Raw genomic sequence first — 26,058 nt, 5'->3', positions numbered from 1 at the left:
ATTATTATTGCTAACGCGGTGTATAAGGGAGGAAATCGCCTATATATGCTCAATTAACTGCTTACAGAATTCGCTCTTGATAAAATAATTGGGTATATGTGGAAGTATGCGGGAGGACTTTTAATTTGCCAGTCACCTGGGTCAAGCGCTTCCGCTGAACTGATCAAACTCTGGGCGTTTAAGGTCTGTTTTCTTTAAAAAAATTTAAAAATCTCAGATTGTACAAGAAACACTGCATTACATTACATTTCCCCGCCATGTCTTTATAACACGAGCATTTATTTAACCTCAGTTTATTCAATGGAGCTTCAGCGCTAGCCTGCCGATCCTGACGGGTGCATGCGAGCAAACGGCTTTCTGTCTCGTTTTACGCTTGAGCAACTAAATGAATGCCAAAGTTTATTAAACTGATTATATTTTAATTACATTTAAAACATCAGTGCTGTAAAAGGAGCCGTATAAAATAAAAAAAAGTCACATTAACCGTTCACCGGAAGTTTATCAGTATGGGAGGAAGCACTAGCTCCGCATACCCTATTGTTAGGGCGGCGGATGAATCCTTTCGCGTTTTGTTTTCCCTTTGGTGTGTTTTGACCCTTTCCGCTGTCCGTCACACGTCACTTCGCCCCGCCCATATGAAAGTGAAACGCATGCGCGTTGATGTGCGCAGAGAACCAGCAGGCGCAGATATGGCGGACTTGTCTCTGGATGAAGTGATTCGTCGGCGCAGTTTTACCGCGAGAGGAGCCAGTAAGAGGTACAGCAGCCCGGGCGCTCCGCACAGCAGTTACTGATCACCTGTATTGATCAACACAAGCTCGTTTATTAATGATCGCAGGACGTGTGGAGTCTGTAGAGACTCTGCTTAGCGAGATATCCCGCCTTCACCCTCCGCTGATTGGCTGAAGTGTCGCGCTCGCGCGTCAGCTCGTGTTCTCATTGGCTGACGCGTGTCATTCATGGCGTCCTGCGCGTTGCTGTTTTTTTTTATATACAAACAAACCTCGAACATTACAGTTAATCCGCTCATCATAGTGTATTTGACCATCATAGTGTTACTATCCGCAAACCGAGAGTCTGCTCCACCGCCGCTAATGCTAACCGAGTCTCCCGGTGATTATCGGTGGATCGGCCGACCGACAACATGCGTCATCTGAGGGAGAATAACGACCGGTGAGCTGCAGTCGGTGTGTGTGGAGCAGTGAAGAGTGCTGAACACACCAGCCAGAGCTTACAGAGCTCAGCCTGACCGCGCTTACACCAGTGTGTTATTATTCAAACTGCCCATGAAGACATCACTCAGGCCTGACGGAATATACAGCTAATGTGTTGCAGGAGATGATTAGAGAAATGTTGTCTTTGTTATGGATGTTTAGTACACTTCTCATGCACACTATGAGGAGAGGGAGCCCCCTTAGTTTACTCCTGAGGGGTTAAATGCTGTCGATAAGCACAAGCGCTGTGATGCAGCATGTCCATCATCTGGGCTGTGTTCCACTACACTTTTAGACACACACTCGCGAACTTCCCTACCCTTGTTCCCTCATGGTTAATCACCAACACCTTTTTACAGTGTGTTGCACTTCATCAAGTGAAGGAGGGAAGCTTACATGGACATACCCTCTATTTTGACCGAGTCAGCTTCTAATGTCCCAGAATGCACTGCGATTGTGACGTTTACCAGTGTAGTTCCTAAGTGCTCAAGGGTTTAGGGCACTCCATTCAAACCAAGGGTCTCAAACTCAGCTCCTGGAGGGCCGCAGCTCTGCAGAGTTTAGCTCCAACACCTCCAGCTCTCAGCTGAATCGTCTCCAGTAGTCTCGAACACCTGATGAGCCGTGTTTGATCAGGGTTGGAGCAGAGCTGCGGCTCTCCAGGAGTCCAGTTTGAGACCTGTGGTTTACATCCAGTCAGATGCTCCACCAGTAGTGCACACTTGTGTTTAGGGATGCTCATAATAAGCAATTAACCGTTAACAGAACAGGTGGTTATCTGCTACTCAGTAGGTGCTGCATTTGTATTATAAACGTACGACTCGGCCGTTGGAAAAGTGCGTTCTATACAGTATGAATGTGAGAAGTATGAATGAAATTCGGACGTACTACATCCGCCATTTTGTCATGGTCACATGACCTACCTGGGTCAGTTGCGTCGTTTTACTCCCATTCATGAATTCTCTCGTGGGGCATTATGGGATAGCGCAGCATGCATGGAATGCGCACTTCAGAATCTCGCGGGAAGTAGTAAGTCATCCGGGTACTTCTCGCATACTGATTTTCGAATTCTATGAATTCAGACATACTACTCGGCTCGCATACTGATTTTAGCATACTGTATAGTATGGAAGTATGCGGTTTGTGACGCAGCCGGTGTGTTTGTAAGCGATTAATGGTGTCAGTTAAATGATTTACAGATATTATGTAATGTTTTTAGCGTTTGGCAGTATAAGGGGCCGATTTCAGCGATCGCACGTTTGCGTTGAGAGATGCATCTGTTGAATGGTTTACTAACGGCTGCGAGTGTTTGCGCTGCTTTTGCGCCTTGCGTTATTGTCGTTGCGTACGGAGCACTCGCAGTTGAAAAAAGTAAACTCTTGAGTGGTAAAAGCGTCATGTATTTTCCTATTCTCCAATCAAATGAAACCAGAGGCGGGGTTTTGTGTGTGTAAATGAGTGAGTGTGTATGGGTGTTTCCCTGTACTGGGCTGCAGCTGGATGGGCATCCGCTGTGTAAAACAGATGCTGGATAAGTTGGCGGTTCATTCCACTGTGGTGTCCCCTGATTAATAAAGGGACTAAGCTGAAAAGAAAACGAGTGACTGAGCCTAAACACACATCACTAAACACACAGTGTGTGTGTGAACGTTAGCCTCCAGGTAACGGTTTACTCCTGTTGTCGTCTGTCCACAGGCCTGTATATGGCAGAGGGGCGGGGCCACTGAACATGGCCTTTGATGCCCGGCAGAAGATTGGCAGTGGTGATGTCAGACAGAGGCTGGGAGTGGGTGGAGCCAGCGGGGGGAAACGCCTCCAGATTTCGGCTAGCGGAGCTGCAGTTCAGACTCTGTCGCGGCCGTCAGTGTTTCCGGTGAAGGACGCCAGGGAGAAGCTGGGCCAGAAAGACGCTCGGCTGCGGCTGCGGGGCCGAGGAGGTGGGACCAGTGCTGTGCAGAGCCGAGGGGGAGGGGCCAGTGCGATGCAGGACGCCCGGCTGATGATCAACCTGCGCAAACAGCAGCAGCAGCAGCCGTCCGCCAGCGGCCCCGCCCCAGCCTCCGCCCGGCCCAGCGGCCCCGGGGTCCCACACGTACACATACACAACACCAGCCCTCGCGCACACACACTCACCACCAGAGTGGGTGTGGCCTTACAGCCAGGGGGCGGGATCACAAAAGTTGTTGATGCACGTGATAGGTTGAGCTTGAAGAGGAGTGTCCCTACGACGTCCAATCAGAGCGCAGCGTCTCTAAAGATCACCAAAACCATCCAGGTGTGTGACGTTGTGTGTGTGTTCTAATGCTAAATGTGTGTGTATGTGTGTGTGTGTTCTGATGCTAAATGTGTGTTTGTGTGTGTGTGTGCAGCAGAGGCCTGTGGGAATGACCAGCGGCATCCGGATCAACGTCCCCAGTGCAGCACCTCCGGTATAATACACACACACACACACACAACCCCTCCCACACAAACACACACACACACACACACAACCCCTCCCACACAAACACACACACACACACACACACACACACACACACAGAGTATATCAGTGTATGTTGCTGTTGTGTGTACAGCGTGTGTGTGCTGCTGCTGAAGATGAGGATGAGGATGATGTCAGTGCTGTGATTCCCAGCAAACAGATGAAGATCACTGCTGCCAGCAGCCTGCAGACACGGGTGAGACACATACACACACACACATACCAGGATATCTGCACATTTTTTAACAGGAAATTTAAGACCTTTTAAGACCTTTTTAAGTCCTCTAAAAGGAAAATTTAAGACTTTACCTAAAAAAAAAAAAAAAAAAAAAACAGGAAAATGTTCAGTGTGTCAACACAGAATGATGTGGTGAAGTATGGCGGCAAATCTATGGCGGCAAATTAATGCCAATATTAATTGAGCGCAGCGGTGATGTTTGCGCGCGAGGAGAAGTGAACCGTGAGCAGATTACTTGGTTGACTTGGTGTACTTGTTATCTCTAACGCTATTGGCTACTCTGCCTTTCCGGAAGTTAGCCGGGATTGGACGCAGGTTAAAAGATCACGCCATTAAATATATATACAATTTGCAAGTCATAATCATAAGAAACTTTCTGAGAACTTTATGAACTTTATGAGGATTCAATCTCGAGAAAAAGTCAAATAATAAAAATTAATCTTCTAAAATAATGACTTGCATTCTTGTAACATGACTTTCTGAACCCATTTGATTTGTCCGTGCAGCACTTGTCTGGTTTGTTGTATTTTACTTCATTATTAACCACAACAGCAGTGCTCATTACACTTGGGGATGATCTTTCTAGGAAATATCGTCTTCAGAAGAGTTTATTTGCGTTTTAGATCTTTCCATACAATGCATACTATATGTGCAGTGCAGCTTTGTATATTATTATAATTGTTAACATTGTTTGTAATATAGATCAGTGTAAAATATATATATCTATATATTATATATATTTTTCGATCTCATTTTTAGTTAATGATTGAATAACCTGCATATAAAGACTTCAATCAAAAATGATTAGCCCAATTAAACATAAAGAATACAGTGACAGACATTCAGATGGGTTTTTATCGCCACCTATTGAGCAACAATTTAATTTCTACAATCTTCGTTTGGCTTTACTCACTATCCATTACATCATTCCACTTCAGAGGCATACAAATACTACTTTCTATACAACAGGCCCACATCTTATCAGCCCAATTTTTTTCTTGTTTTATTTCGGCAAGAATAAAAGCTGTTTTAATTTTTTAAAACCCATTTTAAGGTCCATATTATTAGCCTCTTTAAGCTATTTATTTTTTCGAAAGTTTACAGAACAAATCATCGTTATACAATAACTTGCCTAATTACCCTAACCTGCCTAGTTAACCAAGTGAAGCCTTTAAATGTCACTTTAAGCTGTATAGAAGTGTCTTGAAGAATATCTAGTCTAATATTATTTACTGTCATCATGGCAAAGATAAAATAAATCAGTTATTAGAAATGAGTTATTAAAACTATAATGTTTAGAAATGTGTTGAAAAAAAAATTATCTCCGTTAAATAAAAATGAGGATAAAAATAAACAGGGGGCTAATAATTCTGACTTTAACTGTATAGTGGAATAACAGACTAATGGCAATATATTTACTATAAACCTTTGTACTTTATGCACTGCATGCATGTATAGCCTATTTTGTATACTATTGTCCAGCCAATTTATTCTGACTTGTTCTTCATAGAAAATGAGTCAAGGACAATGAATCTTAGAAAAAAAAAAGATTTTTGTAAATTTGAACACGTTTAGTTTGAGTTCAGTTTAAATGTAGGTGCTAAACTTCATCAAATGGTTCAAAACACATTTAAAGTCTGAATTATTCGTCCTGAATTATTAGCCCATGTATATTTTCCCCAATTTCTGTTTAATGGAGAGATCTTTTGCCACATGGTATAACTCTCTCTTTCTCTCCCAAGTAATAAAGTTTGTTACAGAAATATATCTCATTATTTTGATATGTCATTATATGACTTGGTCATGATGGTAAGAATAGGCATTATTATGAGATTAATTATTACAAGAAATATCTCATTATTGATTATTATCACCTATTATTACTGAGAAAGTAAGTCTATTAGTTTCACACTGTGACATTATGATAAGATATTCTATATATTTTATTTAACGGGGAAACTAGCTTACCTGCGTCCAATCCCGGCTAACTTCTGGAAAGGTAGAGTAGCCAATAGCGTTAGAGAAAAACAAGTAAACCAAGTCCCGCCTTAGGACTCACAAAAATCCAAAATCTTTCGCGTGAGCAGAGAGAAGAACCAGCGAGCGAGCGGAGAGAACTGATGGCGCGCGCTGTAGGCATGACCTCGCTCGCGAGAGCATACATCGTGCGCACAGATGATGATGTGCGCGCACGGGACTTGTTTTCTCGCGCTAGATCAGTTGAGCGCGCGCGTGAAGATCCCCTGTGCGCTCGTGAGCTGTAGTTTAGACCTCTAATCTGCTCACGGGTCACTTCTCGCGCGCAAACATCACCGCTGCGCTCGATTTATATTGGCATTGATTTGCCGACATAAGACGAGTCGGACATGATATTTAAGATCCCACATGAAATTTAAGACCTCCTTATGGAAAATTACAGAATTCAAGACATTTTCAGACCTTAAAAATCGAAAATGTTAAGACATTTTAAGACTTTTTAAGGACCCGCGGGGACCCTGCATACACACACACACACACACACACACACACACACACACACACACACACACACTCTCATCAGATGAGTATTGGTGTCATTATTGTGTAACCGCTCCTCCCTCTTCAAGCACATCTCTTCTCTGATTGGTCTTTACTCACTTGAGGGCGGGGTTTCACATGAAATCGACCAATAGAAATCAGTCGGTTCCACATGGAGAAAAGAAGCCCCGCCCACATGTGTCTAATCCAGAGATGCGACTCGGTAGAGGAGAAATACTAAATCTGAGTGTGTGTGTGTTTGTGTGTGTGCGTGTGTTTGTAGGCGGGGCCTGTCTCTCTCTCCGCCCCCATCACTAAGGTGGTAAAGAACGACTCGTACACGCCCCCATCTGTCTCGGTGCCGCCCGCTCGCCCTGCACCCCGCCCCCCCACACAGAGCCTGCAGCCCGTCTCCAGGACGACCGTTACTACGCAGCCTGCGGGCAGAGACACCAGCGCCCAGACACACACACCCACACAGGTACACAACGTAACTGAGTCATTTAGTGTGTGTGTGTGTGTGTGAAGGCCTGTAGAGTTAAGGTGTGTGTGTGTGTGTGTGTGTGTGTGTGTGTGTGTGTGTTTCAGCCTGTCTTCAGTCCTCTGGAAGGCACAAAGATCACCGTGACGAATCTCCACCCGCGGGTGACGGAGGAGGATATTGTGGTGAGTTCCTGTGTGCTGTTCATACACTCCTTACACACACACACACACACACACACACACACACACACACACTACGCAACTTGTGTAGCAACTGACTAAACAGATAGGTGTTTCCTCTAGTGAGAGTGTGTCTGAGCCTCTATCAGGAGTCTATTCCAGAGTTCAGGAGCCATACATGAGGAGACTCGACCTCCTTTAGTGGACTCTGCTGTTCAGAAGTCCTGAGTTTAGAGCTCTTGAAGAGCGGGTTGGGCTGTAGCGGGACAGAAGCTGGGTCAGATGAACAGGAGCTGGGTTACTTACAGCCTTATAGGGAGAAAGCAAGAGTTGATCTACACTGACCTCTCTCCTCTCTCTCTCTCTCTCTCTCTGTGTGTGTGTGTGTGTGTGTGTGTGTGTGTGTGCAGGAGCTGTTCTGTGTGTGTGGCGCACTCAAGCGGGCACGGCTGGCCAAAGTGGGCGTGGCTGAGGTGGTGTTTGTGCGCAAGGAGGATGCAGTCAGTGCCTACAGGAAGTACAACAACCGCTGTCTGGACGGTGAGACACACACACACACACACACACACACACACACACACACACACACACACACCATCATTGCATCATTAATGTCTGTAAGTCTCTGCTGGCAGAAGCTCAGTAACGCTCTGTCTGTGTGTGTGTGTGTGTGTGTGTGTGTGTGTGTGTGTGTGTGTGTGTGTGTGCGTGTGTGCACAGGTCAGCCGATGAAGTGTAATCTGCACATGCAGGGCAGCGTGATCACGTCTGACCAGCCCATCCTACTGTAAGACCCTCTCTACTACACACACACACACCTGTCTACTACACACACACACCTGCACTATTCTTCCTCCTCCAAGACGTTTTGTCGCGAGTGTTGAACAAGCGGCTGATTCCTCCGTCAGGGCTGAGATCTTTCATTAACGTTTGCATTGTACTCAAGCGGCAGGAGGAGTGTGTGTGTGTGTGTGTGTGTGTGTGTGTGTGTGTGAGGAGATGACGCATGACATGAGATCTCTGTCAGTGTTCAGGCCAGGTTTGATCAGGTGCTGTTCTCCTGATGTGGTATTGGACATGCAGCTGCGGGTGAAGCTCTGCTGAGGGTCTGTGCTGCACATCTCCCCTCACTGGACAACACCGTGTACTGACTCCTGCAGACTTTATATCAGAGGAACTCTCGTATTTTAGCGCAGTGACACCAGAAGAGATGTTAGAATGTGTCTCGTGCGTCAACACTGAATCTCTTCTTTAATCTGTGTATTCTTGTGTTTGCTGATATTAAATTGTGTTTGTATTGTTGAAATGTTCCTGCCATGATGATAGCCTTATATGCTGACATGGCATTAAAGAACATTACATTACATTACATTACAGTCTTCCTCCTCCTCTTCCTCCTTCTCCATTTCCTCTTCCTCCTTCTATTTCTCCTTCTATTCCTCCTCTGCCCCCTTCTCCTCTTCCCCCTCGTCCTCCTCTTCCTCCTTTTTCCTTTTCCTTCACTTTCACTTTTCACATCCTCCTCCTCTCCTCTTTTTTTTCACATTCTCTTTCTCTTCATCCTCCTCATCACCTCCTTTTCCTCCCTCTCTTCTCCTTTTTCTTTCTTCTACTCTTCCTTCTGTTCTTCCTGCTCTTCCTCATCCTCCCCTATTCCTCCTTCTCCTCCCCTTGCTCCTCCTCCTTTTGCTCCTCCTCCACTTCCTCCTCCTGTTCCTCCTTCTCCTCCTCCTCCCTTTGCTCCTCCTCCTTTTGCTCCTCCTCCTGTTCCTCCTTCTCCTCCTCCTCCCCTTGCTCCTCCTCCTTTTGCTCCTCCTCCACTTCCCCCTCCTGCTCCTCCTTCTCCTCCTCCTCCCTTTGCTCCTCCTCCTTTTGCTCCTCCTCCACTTCCTCCTCCTGTTACTCCTCCTCTTCCTCCTGTTCCTCATCCTTCCTCTTCCTCCTCCCCCTGTTCTTCCTCTTCCTCCTCCTTCTGTTTCTCCTTCTCCTCCTCCCCGTTCCTCCTCCTCTTCCTGTTCCTTCTCCTGCTCTTCCTCCTCCTTATCCTTTTTTTCCTCCTTCACTTTCTCTTTCACCTCCTCCTCCTCATCCTGTTCCTCCTCCCTCTGTTCCTCATCTTTGTCCTCCTCTTCCTGTTCATTCTCCTCCATCTCCTTTTCCTCCTCCGTATCCTCTTCTTTCTCCACTTACTCTTCCTCCTCCTCTTCTTCCTCTTCTTTTTCCTTTTCCTCCACTTTCTCCTCCTCCATCTACTTTTTCCACATTCTTTTCCTCTTCCTTCTGTTACTCCTCCTTTCTCCTCCTCCTTCTCGTCCTCTTTCTCCTCCTGTTCCTCTTTTTCTTTATGTTCCTCCTCATCCCCTGTTTCTCCTTCTCTTCTGCCTTCTCTTCTTTTACTTTTCCTCCACTTACTACTCCTCTTTCTCCTCCTCCTCCTCTTCTTCTTCCTCATGTTCCTCCTTCTCTTCCTCTTCCTCCTGTTCCTCCTCCTTCTCTTCCTTCTCCTCCTCCACCTCCTCCTCTGATGTCCTCCATCTTGTGTCCTGCAGGAGGTTGAGTGATACTCCTGGTTCTCCGCTGTCCGCACAGAAGGCCTCCTCCTCTTCCTCCTCCCGCTCCTCCAAGTCCTCGTCTGCAGCTGAGGTGGACCCGCAGACCATCTTGAAGGCGCTCTTCAAGTCTTCCTCCTCCTCCTCCTCTTCCTCCAGCCAGACGGCCAGCAGTGCCAGCGAGACACCGGCCGCTCACGCCACCGCTTTCCGCATCAAGATCTGACACACACGCACACACACACACACACACACACACACACACACACAGACACACAGACACACAGAGGCGGTGTGTGTGCTTTTGTGAGCTGTGCTGGTCAGCTGCGCCTCCTCATGTTTGTTTTAATGATTGTTTGACTGTTCTGTGACTCCAGCTTTCTGTTTTCTCCAGTAAAGTCTTTCTTTATAATCAGCCGCGCCTCTGCTGCATTACTCTCCTCCTCCATCACTGTTAGCATTAGCGCTAACGTCATGCTTCTGCTCCTCGAGGAGCTGATCACACTCCGCACAGTGCTCTTGAGTTTCTGACACTCCCACTGCAGTGTGCTGATGCTCTTATAAGCTGAATATTGATCAGGGGGCGGGACTTCAGTGTCATAACCTCATAGCTAACTAACAGCAAGAGGGGCGGGACTAAGAATAATGTGTCTGAAACTCAAGCTGATGTCATCAGAGAAGGAGCCAATCCCAATGCAGGAGCTGAGACTGCAGATTAACTGGACACGGTTTACTCAGGATTCATTTACTACTACAGATCATTCATGCAGCTTAGTCCTTTATTCATCAGGGGTCACCACTGCGGAATGAACCACCAACTATTCCAGCATAAGTTTTACACAGTGGATGCCCTTCCAGCTGCAACCCAGTACTAGGAAACACCCATACACCCTCATTCACACACACACACTACGGTCAGTGTAGTTGATCAGTTCCCCTATAGCGCATGTGTTTAGACTGTGGGGGAAACCGGAGCACCCGGAGGAAACCCACGCCAACACGGGGAGAACATGCAAACTCCACACAGAAACACCAACTGACCCAGCCGAGACTCAAACCAGAGACCTTCTTGCTGTGAGGACACAGAGCTAACCACTGAGGTGATGCCCTCACACAGACTTTAAACAAAGTAACCCGACTGCAGAAGGTGTCTTGATCACCCAATCATCATATTAGGGTGATATCTGAAGGGAAATGTGGAGTAATGATGCTGGAAATGCAGCTTTATTATTCACACACAAATCACTCTATTATACAGTACTTTTTTACACTTTTATTTGTGTTTCTGATCAAATAAATGCGCGAGTAAACGATACTAATCGTTCGCCTCAGCAGTCAGTTGAACTACAGCTCCCAGCGGCCTTTGCGCCTGTTTCGGGTGACGCATGTAAACTAAGATGGCGCCGTCCGCGAATAAAGACGCGTGCGTTATTCCAGGAGGATTTACAGGTAAAACTACTGTTATTAATGAGGTATTATAGTAAAATAATGAGCTGTTTCACTCGAGCATGAGGGCCATCATTTCACTGAGAGTACATGAAGCGCTCACGACTCGATTGATCAGAGTCCACTCGCGCTTGATTCACTGAAACTGTGTGTGTGTGTGTGTCTCTCTGTGTGTGTGTGCGCGCAGTGCTCTCCCTCAGGTTCAGTGAGGATGACTCTGCCGCTGCTCTTCATCAGGTGTGTGTTAAAGAGCACAGAGTGCGCTCAGAGTCAAACACACACCGACCCGCCGACAGAACACTCTTCGTGCTCAACGTGCCGCCCTACTGCACACAGGTACACACACACACACACTACTGCACACAGGTACACACACACACACACACACACACACTACTGCACACAGGTACACACTACTGCACACAGGTACACACACACACACACACTACTGCACACAGGTACACACACACACACACACTACTGCACACAGGTACACACACACACACACACTACTGCACACAGGTACACACACACACACACACACACTACTGCACACAGGTACACACACACACACACACACACACACACACACACTACTGCACACAGGTACACACACACACTACTGCACACAGGTACACACACACACACACACACACACTACTGCACACAGGTACACACACACACACACACACACACACACACTACTGCACACAGGTACACACAGTCTCTTAGCACAGAACATGATTGGCTGAAGCAGGCAGTGGGTGGAGCCCAGCTACTGGTGTGATCATCATGTTTATTTGTTTGTTTGTTTATTTGTTTGTTTGTTGTTTGTTTGTTTGTGTGTGTGTGTGTGTCAGAGTGTTCTGTCAGGTGTGTTCAGTCGCTTCGGTGTGGTTGAGTCCGTGGATGTGTGTGTGAAGCCCGGAGCAGCGGACAGCAGCGCCAGCGGAGTGTGTGAACTCTTCAGAGCCCCAGAACCACAGGTATATACACACACACACACACACACACACACACATATGATGGACACACTTTGTCACTGACCATTCTGACTGTGTGTGTGTGTGTGTGTGCGTGTGTGTGCAGTGTTTCAGAGTAGCGTATGTGGTGTTCCGGAGCGCAGCGAGTGTGAACGCAGCTAAACGTCACCCACTGCACGACTCGCTCATCACCTCCACAGCGGAGAGACCCGTCAGAACCGGCCTGCGCAGTGAGACACACACACACACACACACACACACACAACATGTTATGTGTACAGAGGATGAAAATTAAGTGTGTGTGTGTGTGTGTGCGTGCGTGTGCGTGCGTGTGCGTGCGTGTGTGTTTGTGTGTGTGTGTGCTTGCGTGTGTGTGTGTGTGTAGAGTGGATCCAGCAGTACTCCGGGTCTCTGGTCAAGGCTTCGTCTCTTCAGGCTGCAGTGGATCAGTTCATGGAGGAGTTCGACACGCGCAAACAGCAGGTCACTCACACACACACACACACACACACTCGCGCACACGCTGAACGCACACAGTTCAGTTCCCTCATTATTATTTGTACCCGCCCCCAGGAGGCGGAGCGTCTGCAGCAGGAGGCGGAGCAGCAGCAGGAGGATGAGGAGGGCTGGGTGAAGGTGACGAAGGGCAGCCGCGGGGCTAAGGCCCGCCCACACACAGAGACAGCCAATCAGAGGACACTGCAGAAGGAGGAGAAGAAGAAGCAGCGCAAGGAGCTCCTCAACTTCTACTCGTGGCAGCACCGCAACACACAGAGAGAGCGTGAGCACACACACACACACACACACACACACACTCACACAAGCTAAAGATTCAGACAGCTGAGCAACACTGAGCTGATTCTGAATCCGTCATCTGAGTCAGTGATCCGTTCATGAAGACTCATTTCTAAATGAATCAGACATGAGTGAATCATTACACTCAGTGATCTGTTCATGAAGACTCATTTCTGAATGAATCATACACTTAAAGGGAATCATTTGATTCAGTAATGCGTTTGTAAATATACTTGCTTCATTTCTAAATGAATCATACACTCTGAGTGAATCATTTGAGTCAGTGATTCAATGATCCCTTCATTAAGACATTTGTGATGTTTCTAAATGAATCAGACACCATGAGTGAATCATTTGAGTCAGTGAACTGTTCATAAAGACTGAGTGAATTATTTGATTCAGTGATTTGTTCATAAAGATACTTGCTTCATTTCTAAGTGAATCAGTCATGAGTGAATCATTTAAGGCAGAGATTCGTTCATAAAGACACTTCATTTCTAGATGAATCAGACAACATGAGTGAATCACTTGAGTCAGTGATTCAGTGATCCCTTCATTAAGACATTTGTGATCTTTCTAAATGAATCAGACACCATGAGTGAATCATTTGAGTCAGTGAACTGTTCATAAAGACTGAGTGAATCATTTGATTCAGTGTTGTGTTCATAAAGATACTTGCTTCATTTCTAAGTGAATCAGTCATGAGTGAGTCAGTGATGGTGTTGACTAGACTTTGTCCATCATCAGTGTTGTGTTGTGGTGTGGTCAGGGTTAATCAGACTCCTCTCTCTCTCTCTCTCTCTCTCTCTCTCTCTCTCTCTCTCTCTCCAGACATCGCTGAGCTGAGGAAGAAGTTTGAGGAGGATAAGCAGAGGATCGCTGTACTCAGAGCACAGAGGAAGTTCAAGCCCTACTGACTCACTAACCCACAATCCCCTTCACCAGCGCTCCATCTACCCACAATCCCCCTGTCCTGTAGTGTTCACATGAGCAGTGATCAGAAATAAAGTCTGCAGTGAGCGGATCAGCCATGTGTGTGTGTTCACTGCTGTGTGTGTACTGCAGTACACCGTATAAACTCTGTGTGTGTGTGTGTGTGTGTGTGTGTGTGTGTGAGAGAACTGCTCATAAACTGAAGCTGAATATTCAGTAGTGGGCGGGGCTTACTTTAGCGCATCATTCCCTCAGCAAACTAACAGAAGGAGCACCGTGTAGAGCTCCTCCTCATTCATTAATATTCATTCACTCATTTCCTGCAGCTTACTCTCTTTATTCATCAGGAGTTGCCACAGTGGAATGAACCGCCAACTATTCCAGCATATGTTTTACACAGTGTAATATTATAATATTACATTATATTATTCTCAGTGACGCATTAAATGCTTGATTAAGCTGATGAAGAATAGAGTCAGTTATCTGATGTGTGTCGTCTGGTTCTATATTCAGTACTCTGGCTGCTGTAGACGTGTTGAAATGTTGTGTTACTGTCGACAGAACTCCAGTGAAATACTCCACAGACTTTATCCGGCTAAACATGTTTGGGAAAAGCTTAATATTTCCTGTATGGAGGATTTTGAGGTGAAGAAAAATCTGAATATTGAGGGTGAGACTGTATTCTGATGGTCCCTGTTGCACATGATGTTGACTAACATCTGCATTGCAGCTACACTCCGATTACTCCTCTCTCGAGTATTAGTATAGACTGTCTGCTTAATATCTGCTGACTCTGACATTCAACACATTTAACTACATGTTAACTCACACTAACCCCAACCTAACCTAACAGTCTACTCATGATTTATTGAGAATTAGTTTGTTTTAATGTAACTTAAATTCAACAAACGCACCGTTAAAATAAAGTGTGCCCCAATTCACCATCATTTTCCATTGCATTATAAGATAGTGTAAGTATAATTTAATGCTGATGTTGTTAAGGAAATATAATATACATAAGAAAAATAGCTCAATGTAAACCAGACCATGCCCAATTTGTCAATGACTTTAGATTATATGTAAATGTTTCAGAGCATTCACAAAAGAGCACTTAACCCATTCATTTCATATATATATATATATATATATATATATATATATATATATATATATATATATATATATATAAGCATACTGACCAGATCATAGATACACGTGTATATGTGTGTGTATCTCTGGCTCTGGATGGTCAGTCCTCCACTGCAGCATGGTCACACATTCATATCAAAGCGGCGCTACCCTGTACTAATATGGCGGCTGTATTGACGCATTCCTTCCTGTAGACACCAACAGCGCAGGCCACATCTAGTGTAGATATATGATTAGGGGACGCAACTGCAGATTTATAACGGAGAGAACAGCACATAACACTCCATCTGTCGGTAATCTAGTGGCTCCTGAGAGGAAATCTCCAGTAAACTGGTTTATTTCGCTTTATAAACGATAAAAGATGAACAACAGTAAAATAACCGAGTGTTTTTCCAGATTATGTGTGTGACGTAGCGGCGCAGGACACGTGACCTGCCTGTCTCGGGGCGGGGTGAACAAAAACCCCGAGTCACGTGGTGCCGGAAATAAAGTGCGCAACTGTTCTTGGTGGTCTGTGTGTGTGTGTGTGTGTTAACTGTCAGTGTCGGACTTCATCAACACTCCATCAATAATCAGAGGATCGACAACATCCGCCTTAACCCAGAGTGACCAGCGGACAGACATGGCGCTCAACCGAAACCACCACCCGAACGGCGGAGTGCTGATCCAGGCCGGAGAGAGGTACAACAATAACAACAACAACACACACACACACACACACACCTGAGAGCTGACTGCTGACTAGAACACACTTAAACACACCAGAGAGTTGACGGCTGACTAGATCACACACACACACACACACACACACACAGAAAGAGAGAGAGAGAGAGCTGACCGCTAACTAGAACACACACAGACACAAGGCACTCACGACACGTCATACAGCAAACACACACACACACACGTAACACATGATATAACACACGAGAGAGAGCTGACACTACATACTGTACACACACACACACACACACACACACACACACACACACACACACACACACACACACACAACATGTACTCTTCGTGTGGTGTGTTCATTCCTTGTGCTCAGTTGTGTTTAATCTGTGCTGCTGTGTTAAAGGGGCAGCTCACACACTAATGGAGAAATGTCAACATGTGCTCACGCTTACTGCTAACTGTTCACACACTGAAGGAGATGTTTTGAGAAATGTTGGAAACCTGTCAGCACTGATGTACACAGTGTATGTTGATTCTGCTAGGGCAGTCAGGGGTTACGGGTTTCCAGCATTCTTCAAAGCATCTCCTCTAGTGTTGAACAGGAAACAGAAACTCATGAAGGATTGAGCTCAATAATGAGATGAACATGACCATTGCTGTGTGAACTGCCCTTTAATCTGCTTATAAGAGTGTTCTCACATCTCGCTCAGTGTGGGTGATTGCAGCAGGAACTGTGTGTGTGTGTGTGTGTGTGTGTGTGTGTTGAGAAACACTGGTTGTTTTCTAATTTCCCATTCTGACATCACTTCCTGTCTTCACCCTGTTTCTCAGCATCTTGCGAGAGTGTAAGAATGTGGAGCTTTCCTTCAGCGACGTCACACCTAAGAACGACCTGTTCAAGGGCACCAAGAAGGGCTCCGTCTACCTCACCCAGTACCGGGTAACCAGAACCCACACAAACCAGCTTAACCACAGCTTAACTAGACCAGAACCCACACAAACCAGCTTAACCAGAGCTTAACTAGACCAAAACCAACACAAACCAGCTTAACCACAGCTTAACTAGACCAGAACCAACACAAACCAGCTTAACCACAGCTTAACTAGACCAGAACCCACACAAACCAGCTTAACCACAGCTTAACTAGACCAGAACCCACACAAACCAGCTTAACCACAGCTTAACTAGACCAGAACCCACACAAACCAGCTTAACCCCAGCTTAACTAGTCCAGAACCCACACAAACCAGCTTAACCACAGCTTAACTAGACCAGAACCCACACAAACCAGCTTAACCCCAGCTTAACTAGTCCAGAACCCACACAAACCAGCTTAACCACAGCTTAACTAGACCAGAACCCACACAAACCAGCTTAACCCCAGCTTAACTAGACCAAAACCAACACAAACTAGCTTAACCCCAGCTTAACTAGTCCAGAACCCACCCAAACCAGTTTAACAAGAGCCTAAGTAGTTCAGAACCAACAAAAACCAGTTAAACAACAACCTAACTAGTTCAAAACCAACACAAACTAGTTTAACCACAAGTTAACTAGTCAAAAACCGACACAAACCAGTTTAACCACAGCTTAACTAGTCCTGAACCCACCCAAACCAGTTTTAACAGCTTAACTAGTCCAGTACACAACCAAATCGGTTTAACCACAGCTTAACTAGTCCTGAACCCACCCAAACCAGTTAAACAAGAGCCTAACTAGTTCAGAACCAACACAAACTAGTTTAACCACAGCTTAACTAGTCCAGAACCCACCCAAACCAGTTTAATCACAGTTTAACTAGTCCAGAACCTACACAAACCAGTTAAACAACAACCTAACTAGTTCAGAACCAACACAAACCAGTTTAACCACAGCTTAACTAGACCAAAACCAACACAAACCAGCTTAACCACAGTTTAACTAGTCCTGAACCCACCAAAACCAGTTTGACCACAGTTTAACTAGTCCTGAACCCACCCAAACCAGCTTAACCCCAGCTTAACTAGTCCAGAACCCACCCAAACCAGCTTAACCAGTTTAACTAGTCCAGAACCAACACAAACCAGCTTAACCACAGCTTAACTAGTCCAGAACCAACACAAACCAGCTTAACCACAGTTTAACTAGTCCTAAACCCACCCAAACCAGTTTAACATGCGTCTGTGTGTTTGTGTTTATGTGTGTGTGTGCGTGTGTGTGTGTGTGTGTGTGTGCGTGCGCGCGCGTGTGTGTGTGTGTGTGTGCGTGCGCGCGTGTGTGTGTGTGTGCAGCTGGTGTTCGTCAGCAGTGTGATGAAGGAGAAGTTCTGCTCCTTCATGTTCCCGTATTACCTGATGAAGAACTGCAGCATTGAGCAGCCGGTGTTCTCCGCTAACTTCATCCAGGGCCTGATCAAGGCGGAGGCCGGAGGTACACACACACACACACACACACACACACACACACACACACACACACACACACACTACACTACACTACACTACACTACACTACACTACACTACCCAGCATGCACCTGCTGCACCCACACTACACTACACTGCACTATTTTGCTGCAGATCATTCAGAAATAATCAACCCAAACCTTGTGCACTGTCACATTTTCTTTCCCTGTGTGTTCGTGTGTGTGTGTGTGTTCGTGTGTGTGTGTGTGTGTGTGTGTGTGTGTGTGTGTGTGTGCGTGTGTGCAGGTGGATGGGAGGGTCAGGCCGGCTTCAAGCTGTCGTTCCCCAGCGGTGGAGCCATTGAGCTCGGACAACACCTGTTCAAACTGGCCACCAACGGTATACACACACACACACACACACACACACACACACACACACACACACACACACACACACACACACACACACTTCTTCATCACCTGTTCTTGTCTGTGTGTGTGTGTATGTGTGTGTGTGTGTGTGTGTGATCTTCTGTCTGTGTTTCCAGCCTCTCGGGCTCCTCCCGCTCAGAACGGAGCGTTTGGATTGGCTGCAGGGATGAACGGATACGCCAGTCCAGCAATGCCGCAGCCGTACCCGTATCCCAGCATGCCTCAGGCCCCGTACAGCCAATACCCATACGCCCCTGCGGCAGGTACAGCACACTCCCTCACTCTCCTCTGCGTGTGTGTGTATGTGTGTGTGAGTGTTCTGATGTGTAAGTGTGTGTGTGCGCAGGTGTGTATCCCAGCGCGCCGGTCTACATGGCTCCGCCTCCTCCGTATCCCGGCCCCCCGCAGGATTGGGCCGCTCTTCCAGGTGTGGCTCCATCAGTTCTTATTGTTTATTCTATAAGCTCCGCCCTCTTCAGGGTCAGCTCTTCTCTGATTGGTGTTCACTGGAGTGACTCATGTGAGATCCAACGAAGCCCCGCCCACGTGTGTGTTTGCTAACGCTAACTCTCTCCTCCTCTGTGCTCAGTGGCTCCGGCTAATGCTAAAGCAGCGGAAGCAGCTAGCAGCGCCTTCTACAATCCCAGCAACCCTCACAGCGTCTACATGCCCTCGGTGAGACACACACACACACACACACACACACACACACACACACACACACACACACACACACACACACTTCAGCATGGCACTGATCAGATGTAAGAGTCTCTTCAGCTCTTCTGTTCATTATTATGAAGAGGTCAGAGGTTTCACTGTTAATAATGCTGCTCAGTCAGAAGGGTTGCAGGATGAGCTGTTGGAAACATTCACTGATCATTGTGTGGCCAGTTATTTTGCTGTATCACCCAGCTCTGAGCAGTGGATGTTAAAGTGTGTGTGTGTGTGTGTTCTGCTGTTCAGGATCTGCCTCCTCCATATTTCCCTCCGGAGAATCCAGAAAAGAAGAACAACTGAGGAGACCCTGACCTCCAGCTGACCCCTGACCTCCAGCTGACCCCTGACCTCCATCTCCAGTGCAGACGCTAACTAGCTAACCAGTTCAACTAACTCTTCTGCTCTGTTTTAATCCTGCAGTGTGTGTGTGTGTGTGTGTGTGTGTGTGTGTGTGTGTGTGTGTGTGTGTGTGTGTGTGCACGCGAGACGGTTCTGTAAATTCCTTTTGATAATATAGTGATGATGATGGAGTAGATCAGCTGTGTGTGTGTGTGTGTGTGTGTGTGCGCGTGTGTGTTTCTATCCAATAAATCTCTTCTATTCTCAGTTTCTGTTCACATCTGTTCACACACACGCATTACAAGTTCACAAAACACACACGTTTTTGTGAAAAGTGGGGACATTACATAGGTTTCCATTCATTTATACTGTATAAACCGTATATTGTATTGCCCTCACCCCACCCCTAAACCCAACCATCACAGGAGTCAGTGTGCAGCTTTACTCTCTGATTAAACTCATCCTGTAGGATTTATAAGCATTTTGAGAAGTGAGGACGTCACTAGTGTCCCCATATTTCACCTGCTTTCAGTTATACCTGTGTCATAGCCATGTCATTATACTCAATTTTAGAGACATTAAATGAGTTGGTTTAAGTCAGTGAGTGGTAACCTTCAACACACACTGACACTGCCAGCACTAGTGTGTTCATGAGCGCATCAGCAGTGTGCAGCTCCAGTGGAGACTCCTCCATCCCTGCTGATCCAGCTCTGCCTAATGCTGCTGACCACACGGCACTCATCAGGAGACCACGTCCACACCAGCTCATCCAGACGCTAAACCTTCATTTAGTCTGACCGGGGCACAGCCGGGGGCATTATAGGGACCCGCACACTTCTGGACCCTCTGAGATACTATGATGAGGCCCGACTCACAATACTGGAAATATTCCTCAGACATTTTGCTCCATATTGTCATGATAGCATCACACAGTTGCTGCAGATTTGTCGGCTGCACATCCATGATGCCAATCTCCCGTTCCACCACATCCCAAAGCTGCTCTATTGGATTGAGCTCTGGTGACTGTGGAGGCCATTTGAGTACAGTGAACTCATCGTCATGTTCAGCAGTCTGAGATGATTGAGCTTTATGACATGCTGCGTTATCCTGCTGGAAGTAGCCATCAGAAGATGGAGACACTGTGCTCATAAAGGGATGGACATGGTCAGCAGCAATACTCAGGTAGGCTGTGGCGTTGATGCTCAATTGGTACTAATGGACCCAAAGAAAATCTCCCCCACACCATTACACCACCACCACCAGCCTGAACCGCTGATACAAGGCAGGATGATCCATGCTTTCATGTTGTCTGAGTCGAGCATCCGAATGTGTCAGCAGAAATGAAGACTCATCAGAGCAGCAACGTTTCTCCAATCTTCTATTGTCCAGTTTTGGTGAGTCTGTGTGAATTGTAGCCTCAGTTTCCTGTTCTTAGCTGACAGGAGCGGCACCCGGTGTGCTCTTCTGCTGCTGTAGCCCATCCGCCTCAAGGTTGGACGTGTTGTGTGTTCAGAGATGCTCTTCTGCAGAGCTCGGTTGTAGCGAGTGCTTATTTGAGTTACTGCTGCCTTTCTATCAGCTGTAACCAGTCTGGCCATTCTCCTCTGACCTCTGGCCTCATCAACAAGGCATTTGCGCCCACAGAACTGCCGCTCACTGGATATTTCCTCTTTGTCGGAGCATTCTCTGTAAAGCCTAGAGATGGTTGTGCGTGAAAATCCCAGTAGATCAGCAGTTTCTGAAATACTCAGAGCAGCCCGTCTGGCAGCAACAACCATGCCACGATCAAAGTCTCTTAAATCCCCTTTCTTCCCCATTCTGATGCTCACTTTGCAGTTGGGCAGGTGTACCTAATAAAGTGGCCATTGTGCATGTGTGTGTGTATATATATATATTCTCAATCCTAATCATAATCACTAAATTAGTTTTAATCCAGGATTTCAGCTGCAGAGTTTATAAATGCTGTAAGTGTGGACCGGCTGTATGTTCAGCTTTGATCACAGGTTTGGACATAATCTACATCCACACATATGAAGCCTCCAGACCGTCATCAGAGTCAGCGACATTAAAGTGTTTATTTGAAGAACAACAGCATTATGTTACACACACACACACACACACACACACACACACACGCACACACACACACACACACACACACACAGCTCTGTTGGTCAGCTCATGTCTCCCAGCCCTTGCCGCCGGGTTGGTTGGGCATGCGCAGCCCCACAAGCGCGGCGGCCTGCTGTGGTGTGTGTTCCCCGCGTGCGTGATACTGCAGGTGGAGGCGCTGGTGGAGGCGAGTGGAGGCCAGCAGACACCTGTAGGAGACCGCAGCGTGCAGAGACTCCATCTGAGCACGGCACAGCTGAGCGCCCGTCACCTGAAACACACACACACACACACACACACAGTTACATTAACCGTAGCACACACACTTATCCAGCTCACAGAGGATCAAACCCAACGTGCTGACCACTGCACCACTATAGCACTCTAATTGCTTGTGTGGCCGGAATAATACCGAATCCTCACCGTTACCCTGCAGGCCACCTCACAGGGCTGCGAGACAATAAATGAGAAGAGCGGAGCTGCGGCAAAATAATGGATAAAAAGAGAGAGGATATGGTCAGATAAATAAATAAATTAATAAAGAGCGACTCCTGCTTTCTCCATTCACCATGCTGGAGAGGAACAGTCTGCGCAAATAGAGCACAGAGGTGGTGTCATCGACTACAGCTCTCATCTGATTGGCTGAAAGGTACGAGTTGCCCTGCCTCTGGCAGGAGAGTCTCAGAAACACACACACTCATGCAGGGGGAGTCGTACGTGAAAGAGGATCTGCACATCTCATTCAGGATGAACTCGCAAGTTTTAAACATTTAAAACTTTTTGTTCACTCTTATACATTTGCCAATGGTGTTTTGCATTTGTGAAACGTATTTTATGAAAATGTATTTTTATTTTGTGCACGTGAAAATTTTTTGTGAATATAACACACTCTGTGCTGGTGTTTAGGTGGTTCATGAGGTTTGTTGTGTTACTCTGGGATGTTTGGACTGGACAGGAGATGAGGCTGCCTGATCAACATGGCGTTCCTCCAAACACACTGGCAATAGACGCAGTCACCTCATGCTTGTGAAGTGGTACAGTCCGTAAACTCCGCCCATTAAAATAACGGCTTGATCTTTACACTGTAAAATCACCACCATATTAAATTATTGATCATGCGCCACACATATCATCTAATACGATTAATCCTGCAGCCCTAATGGGGACGCGTTTCATTCACACTCACACACTTGCCCTTCTTCAAGCTGACTATAGCTAGGGCCAGACGGAGTCTGCGGACGGTTTTTACTATTTCTGTGGAGAATTTTGGTAAAAATCTGCGAATTTCTGTATAATTATTTTGGGAGTATCATAACTAAAACCTGAATATATAACATAAAAAATAATAACTTTTAAACTTTTATTTAATGTTTAAAATGCAAATTCAATTACATCCACTTTTATTAGTGAACAAAGCAAGTCTCTCAGATAATATCTCTAGTAAACGACAGAGAATATGCCTACACACACCGCACTGCACATAGATCAGATCAACATTATCACATTAGTCAATAACATCACTGTAATAATTCATTTAAAAACGGAATAAATATAGATTTACACACATTTACTCAAGTAAATAAACAGAATTAATGATGGCCTAAACATCTGCGCGCGCAGATTCCGTGTGGGTCTGACTATAAGTCATGTATTTTATGCTTAATGTGCAGAAAACAACCAAACTATTTTACTAAAAGCCAAAATTGTCTTTAAAAACGTGGAAGAAATCATCTTAAACACTTTCCCTCTGGTTTTCTGCTTTTACTTTTGGTTTATTTAATGATATGTACATCACTAGTTACATTTATATTTAGTTTTATTGTTTTTTAAATCAATAAAAATGTAAACAAATAGCTAAAGTAGTTCCGGCAGGTTCAGAGCGCATTACAGCTCCATATATCACTCCGCTGATTGATCAGAGTTATCCCAGCTAAAACAGACAGAAATCACCGCAGAACACAACAGAAGGACGAGATGTGGAGGACACTAGTGCTACACACACTACATCATAGCTGCACACACTACTGAGTGCCCTAGACAGACAGCGGGGGAAGTGCGCAGTTCTCTAGGTCTCACAATAAGTCATTTCTGTGGCTCTTAGTTATCGCTCATGCGCAGTCGTCGCCGTTACCTGGTTTTTCCGGAACTGCTGCAGCACATACTGGTAAACGGGAGAGTGTCGGTAACCGGAGCCCTTGGCGGAGCGGATCTCCTTCAGGATCCCGCGACACACACGGAGCGCAGAGCACATGGCCGCCATCTTCATCAGACTGAAGCAGCCGAGCGCAGAAACCAGGAGCAGCAGACCGCGCACAGGCCAGAGCAATCGAGCAGACGCAGAGCTCAGCACACGGCAGTAGTGAACATGAGCAGTGAACCGGCCTGTATCCGCACAGCTCTCCTCAAACTACTGAACAACAGCATTTGCGGTCTCTTTAAACAGAACTGTTGACTACTGATCACTGAACAGCTGCGAGACATACGCTGAGGAGAGGACGCAGCTGGCGGAGACTCTCGGGCTCCCTCTAGTGGAGAGCTGCGGTGCTGCAGCAGTGTTCCCTCAGGAGCCGAACTCTGAGCTGATCCTGGACTACACACACACACTCATGCACTACGGCCAGTGTAGTTGATCAGTTCCCCTATAGCGCATGTGTTTGGACTGTGGGAAACCGGAGCACCCGGAGGAAACCCACACCAACACGGGGAGAACATGCAAACTCCACACAGAAACACCAACTGACCCAGCCGAGACTCAAACCAGTGAGGTGACAGTTTTAAAGAGATTTAAAGAAAACTGTCACAGCTGAGTGAGATGCTAACGGTCTAATCCGATTCAGTGATCTATGCTAAGCTAAGCTAATAGTGCTCCTGCAGACCTGGAGATCAGCTGGACAGATATTCTCGGAGAGTTTAATATTAGCCTATAGGAGTGCAGTGTTCGTTTGTTGATGCTGAATGTTCTGCTGTCGGGCAGCAGCTGATGGTAGAGCTCTGCCGGCACACAGTCAGCTGGAACAGCAGAGTCAGGATGTGGACATGACTGTAACTGCACTGATCGATCATTCGTGTGAGCGCTGTGATCATGTCCCGCTCTCCTGTGGCAGTAATCGAGGATCTCATGTGTTTAAGCGGTTTCCACACATGTTCATCTCCTCAGCACTCTCCACCAGCCCAGGAGATGCAGCACGGCGTCAGCTGCAGATGCTGAAGATCACACACTCACTGCTGCTGCGTTCAGGAGAGGGCTCTGGCTGCAGAGCTGGTGCAGTGCAATCTGAGCTGCATGCAATGCTTTTTAATGCGCTCACCTAACCCCACCCCTCACAGGGATGTCACTAGCTCCATTGACTGCATTGTGTCTGACATTGCATCGCTGAGGGATGCGATCTCAGCCTGCATCATGACGGCTGCATACTGCATACTGTTGGAGGATTCAGAACAGCCAGCCGGAGGACTGAGCTCTGACACGGCCTGTACAGTTTACCAGATATTATAAATGGTTGCTATGCAGTTGCTAGGGAGGTCTGAGGGGTTGTCAAGGTGTTGATAGGCAGTTGTTAGTGTTTTCAGTGGTTGCTAAGGCATTGCTAAGTGGTTGCTCGGGAGGTCTGAGGGGTTGCTAAGGCATTAATGGGCAGTTGTCAAAGGAATTTTAGTGGTTGCTAAGGCATAGCTAAGTGGTTGCTAAGGAGTTCTGTATGGTTGCTAAAGCGATTATAGGCAGTTAAAGTGCTTTCAGTGGTTGCTAAGGCGTTGATAGGCAATTGTTAAGGTGTTCTGAGGGGTTGCTAAAGCATTGCTAGGTAATTGCTAGGTAGTTCTGAGTGGTTACTAAGGCGTTGATAGGCAGTTAAAGGGTTTTCAGTGGTTGCTAAGGCATTGCTAGGTGGTTGCTTGTAAGTTCTGTGTGGTTGCTAAGGTGTTAATATGCAGTTAAAGTGTTTTCAGTGGTTGCTAAGGCTTTGCTAGATGGTTGCTAAGGAGTTCTGTGTAGTTGCTAAGGCGTTGAAAAGCAGTTGTTAAATTGTTTTCTGTGGTTGCTAAGGCATTGCTACGTGATTACTAGGTAGTTATCTGTGGTTGCTAAGGCATTGTTTGGTGGTTGCTAGTGAGTTCTGAGTGGTTGCTAAGGTGTTAGGGTTGTTAAGGTGTTCTCATTGGTTGCTAGGTGGTTGCTAAGACATTGCTAGGTGGTTGCTAAGGAGGTCTGAGGGGTTGATAAGGTGTTAATAGGCAGTTATTAAAGTGTTTTTAGTGGTTGCTAGGGAGTTCGGATTGGTTGCTAAGGCGTTGATAGGCAGTTGGTAAAGTGTTCCCAGTGGTTGCTAAGGCATTGCTATGTGGTTACTAGGGAGTTCTGAGTGGTTGCTAAGGTGTTGATAGGCTGTTGTAAAGGTGTTCTCTGTGGTTGCTAAGGCA

At 46.4% G+C, this 26,058-nt stretch overlaps 4 protein-coding genes across 7 annotated transcripts; 3 read left to right on the top strand and 1 right to left on the bottom strand.

The window, feature by feature from the left end:
• The first annotated feature begins 659 nt into the window (after positions 1-659).
• poldip3 (polymerase (DNA-directed), delta interacting protein 3) lies at positions 660-10,078 on the top strand. 4 transcript variants are annotated; one of them, XM_009299006.4, is made up of 9 exons: positions 660-757; positions 2,910-3,489; positions 3,587-3,643; positions 3,791-3,892; positions 6,735-6,932; positions 7,040-7,117; positions 7,525-7,654; positions 7,835-7,901; positions 9,664-10,078. In XM_009299006.4, exons 1-9 carry the CDS (start codon positions 690-692, stop codon positions 9,887-9,889), a joined length of 1,506 nt encoding a protein of 501 aa, XP_009297281.4. In that variant the 5' UTR covers positions 660-689; the 3' UTR covers positions 9,890-10,078. The 4 variants fall into 4 exon arrangements, with proteins under 4 accessions (XP_009297281.4, XP_009297280.4, XP_073799829.1 ...); XM_009299005.4 differs by having other exon boundaries at positions 3,584-3,643; XM_073943728.1 differs by having other exon boundaries at positions 660-1,173.
• Positions 10,079-11,057: 979 nt separating this feature from the next.
• Positions 11,058-13,911, top strand: rrp7a (ribosomal RNA processing 7 homolog A). Its single transcript, NM_001017579.1, is given in 7 exon segments — positions 11,058-11,112; positions 11,297-11,445; positions 11,970-12,095; positions 12,199-12,322; positions 12,478-12,575; positions 12,666-12,873; positions 13,719-13,911. Coding segments are annotated over 7 exon segments (843 nt in total). The 5' UTR covers positions 11,058-11,060; the 3' UTR covers positions 13,805-13,911.
• A 1,572-nt stretch (positions 13,912-15,483) lies between these two features.
• wbp2nl (WBP2 N-terminal like) lies at positions 15,484-19,794 on the top strand. Its single transcript, NM_199710.1, is given in 8 exon segments — positions 15,484-15,650; positions 16,482-16,590; positions 17,922-18,060; positions 18,341-18,433; positions 18,585-18,731; positions 18,815-18,895; positions 19,058-19,143; positions 19,435-19,794. Coding segments are annotated over 8 exon segments (768 nt in total). The 5' UTR covers positions 15,484-15,591; the 3' UTR covers positions 19,489-19,794.
• Positions 19,795-21,577: 1,783 nt separating this feature from the next.
• si:ch1073-314i13.4 lies at positions 21,578-23,911 on the bottom strand. Its single transcript, NM_001386472.1, has 2 exons — positions 23,771-23,911; positions 21,578-21,910 (listed from the first exon to the last, which is right to left on the bottom strand). Exons 1-2 carry the CDS (start codon positions 23,897-23,899, stop codon positions 21,707-21,709), a joined length of 333 nt encoding a protein of 110 aa, NP_001373401.1. The 5' UTR covers positions 23,900-23,911; the 3' UTR covers positions 21,578-21,706.
• Between the last annotated feature and the right edge of the window lie 2,147 nt (positions 23,912-26,058).

The sequence above is a fragment of the Danio rerio genome, chromosome 3 (genome assembly GCF_049306965.1).
Source record: "Danio rerio strain Tuebingen ecotype United States chromosome 3, GRCz12tu, whole genome shotgun sequence".
In the NCBI taxonomy this organism is placed as follows: Eukaryota; Metazoa; Chordata; class Actinopteri; order Cypriniformes; family Danionidae; genus Danio; species Danio rerio.
Note: the sequence above shows the minus strand (reverse complement) of the source record. Positions and strands in the feature narration are given on the sequence as shown.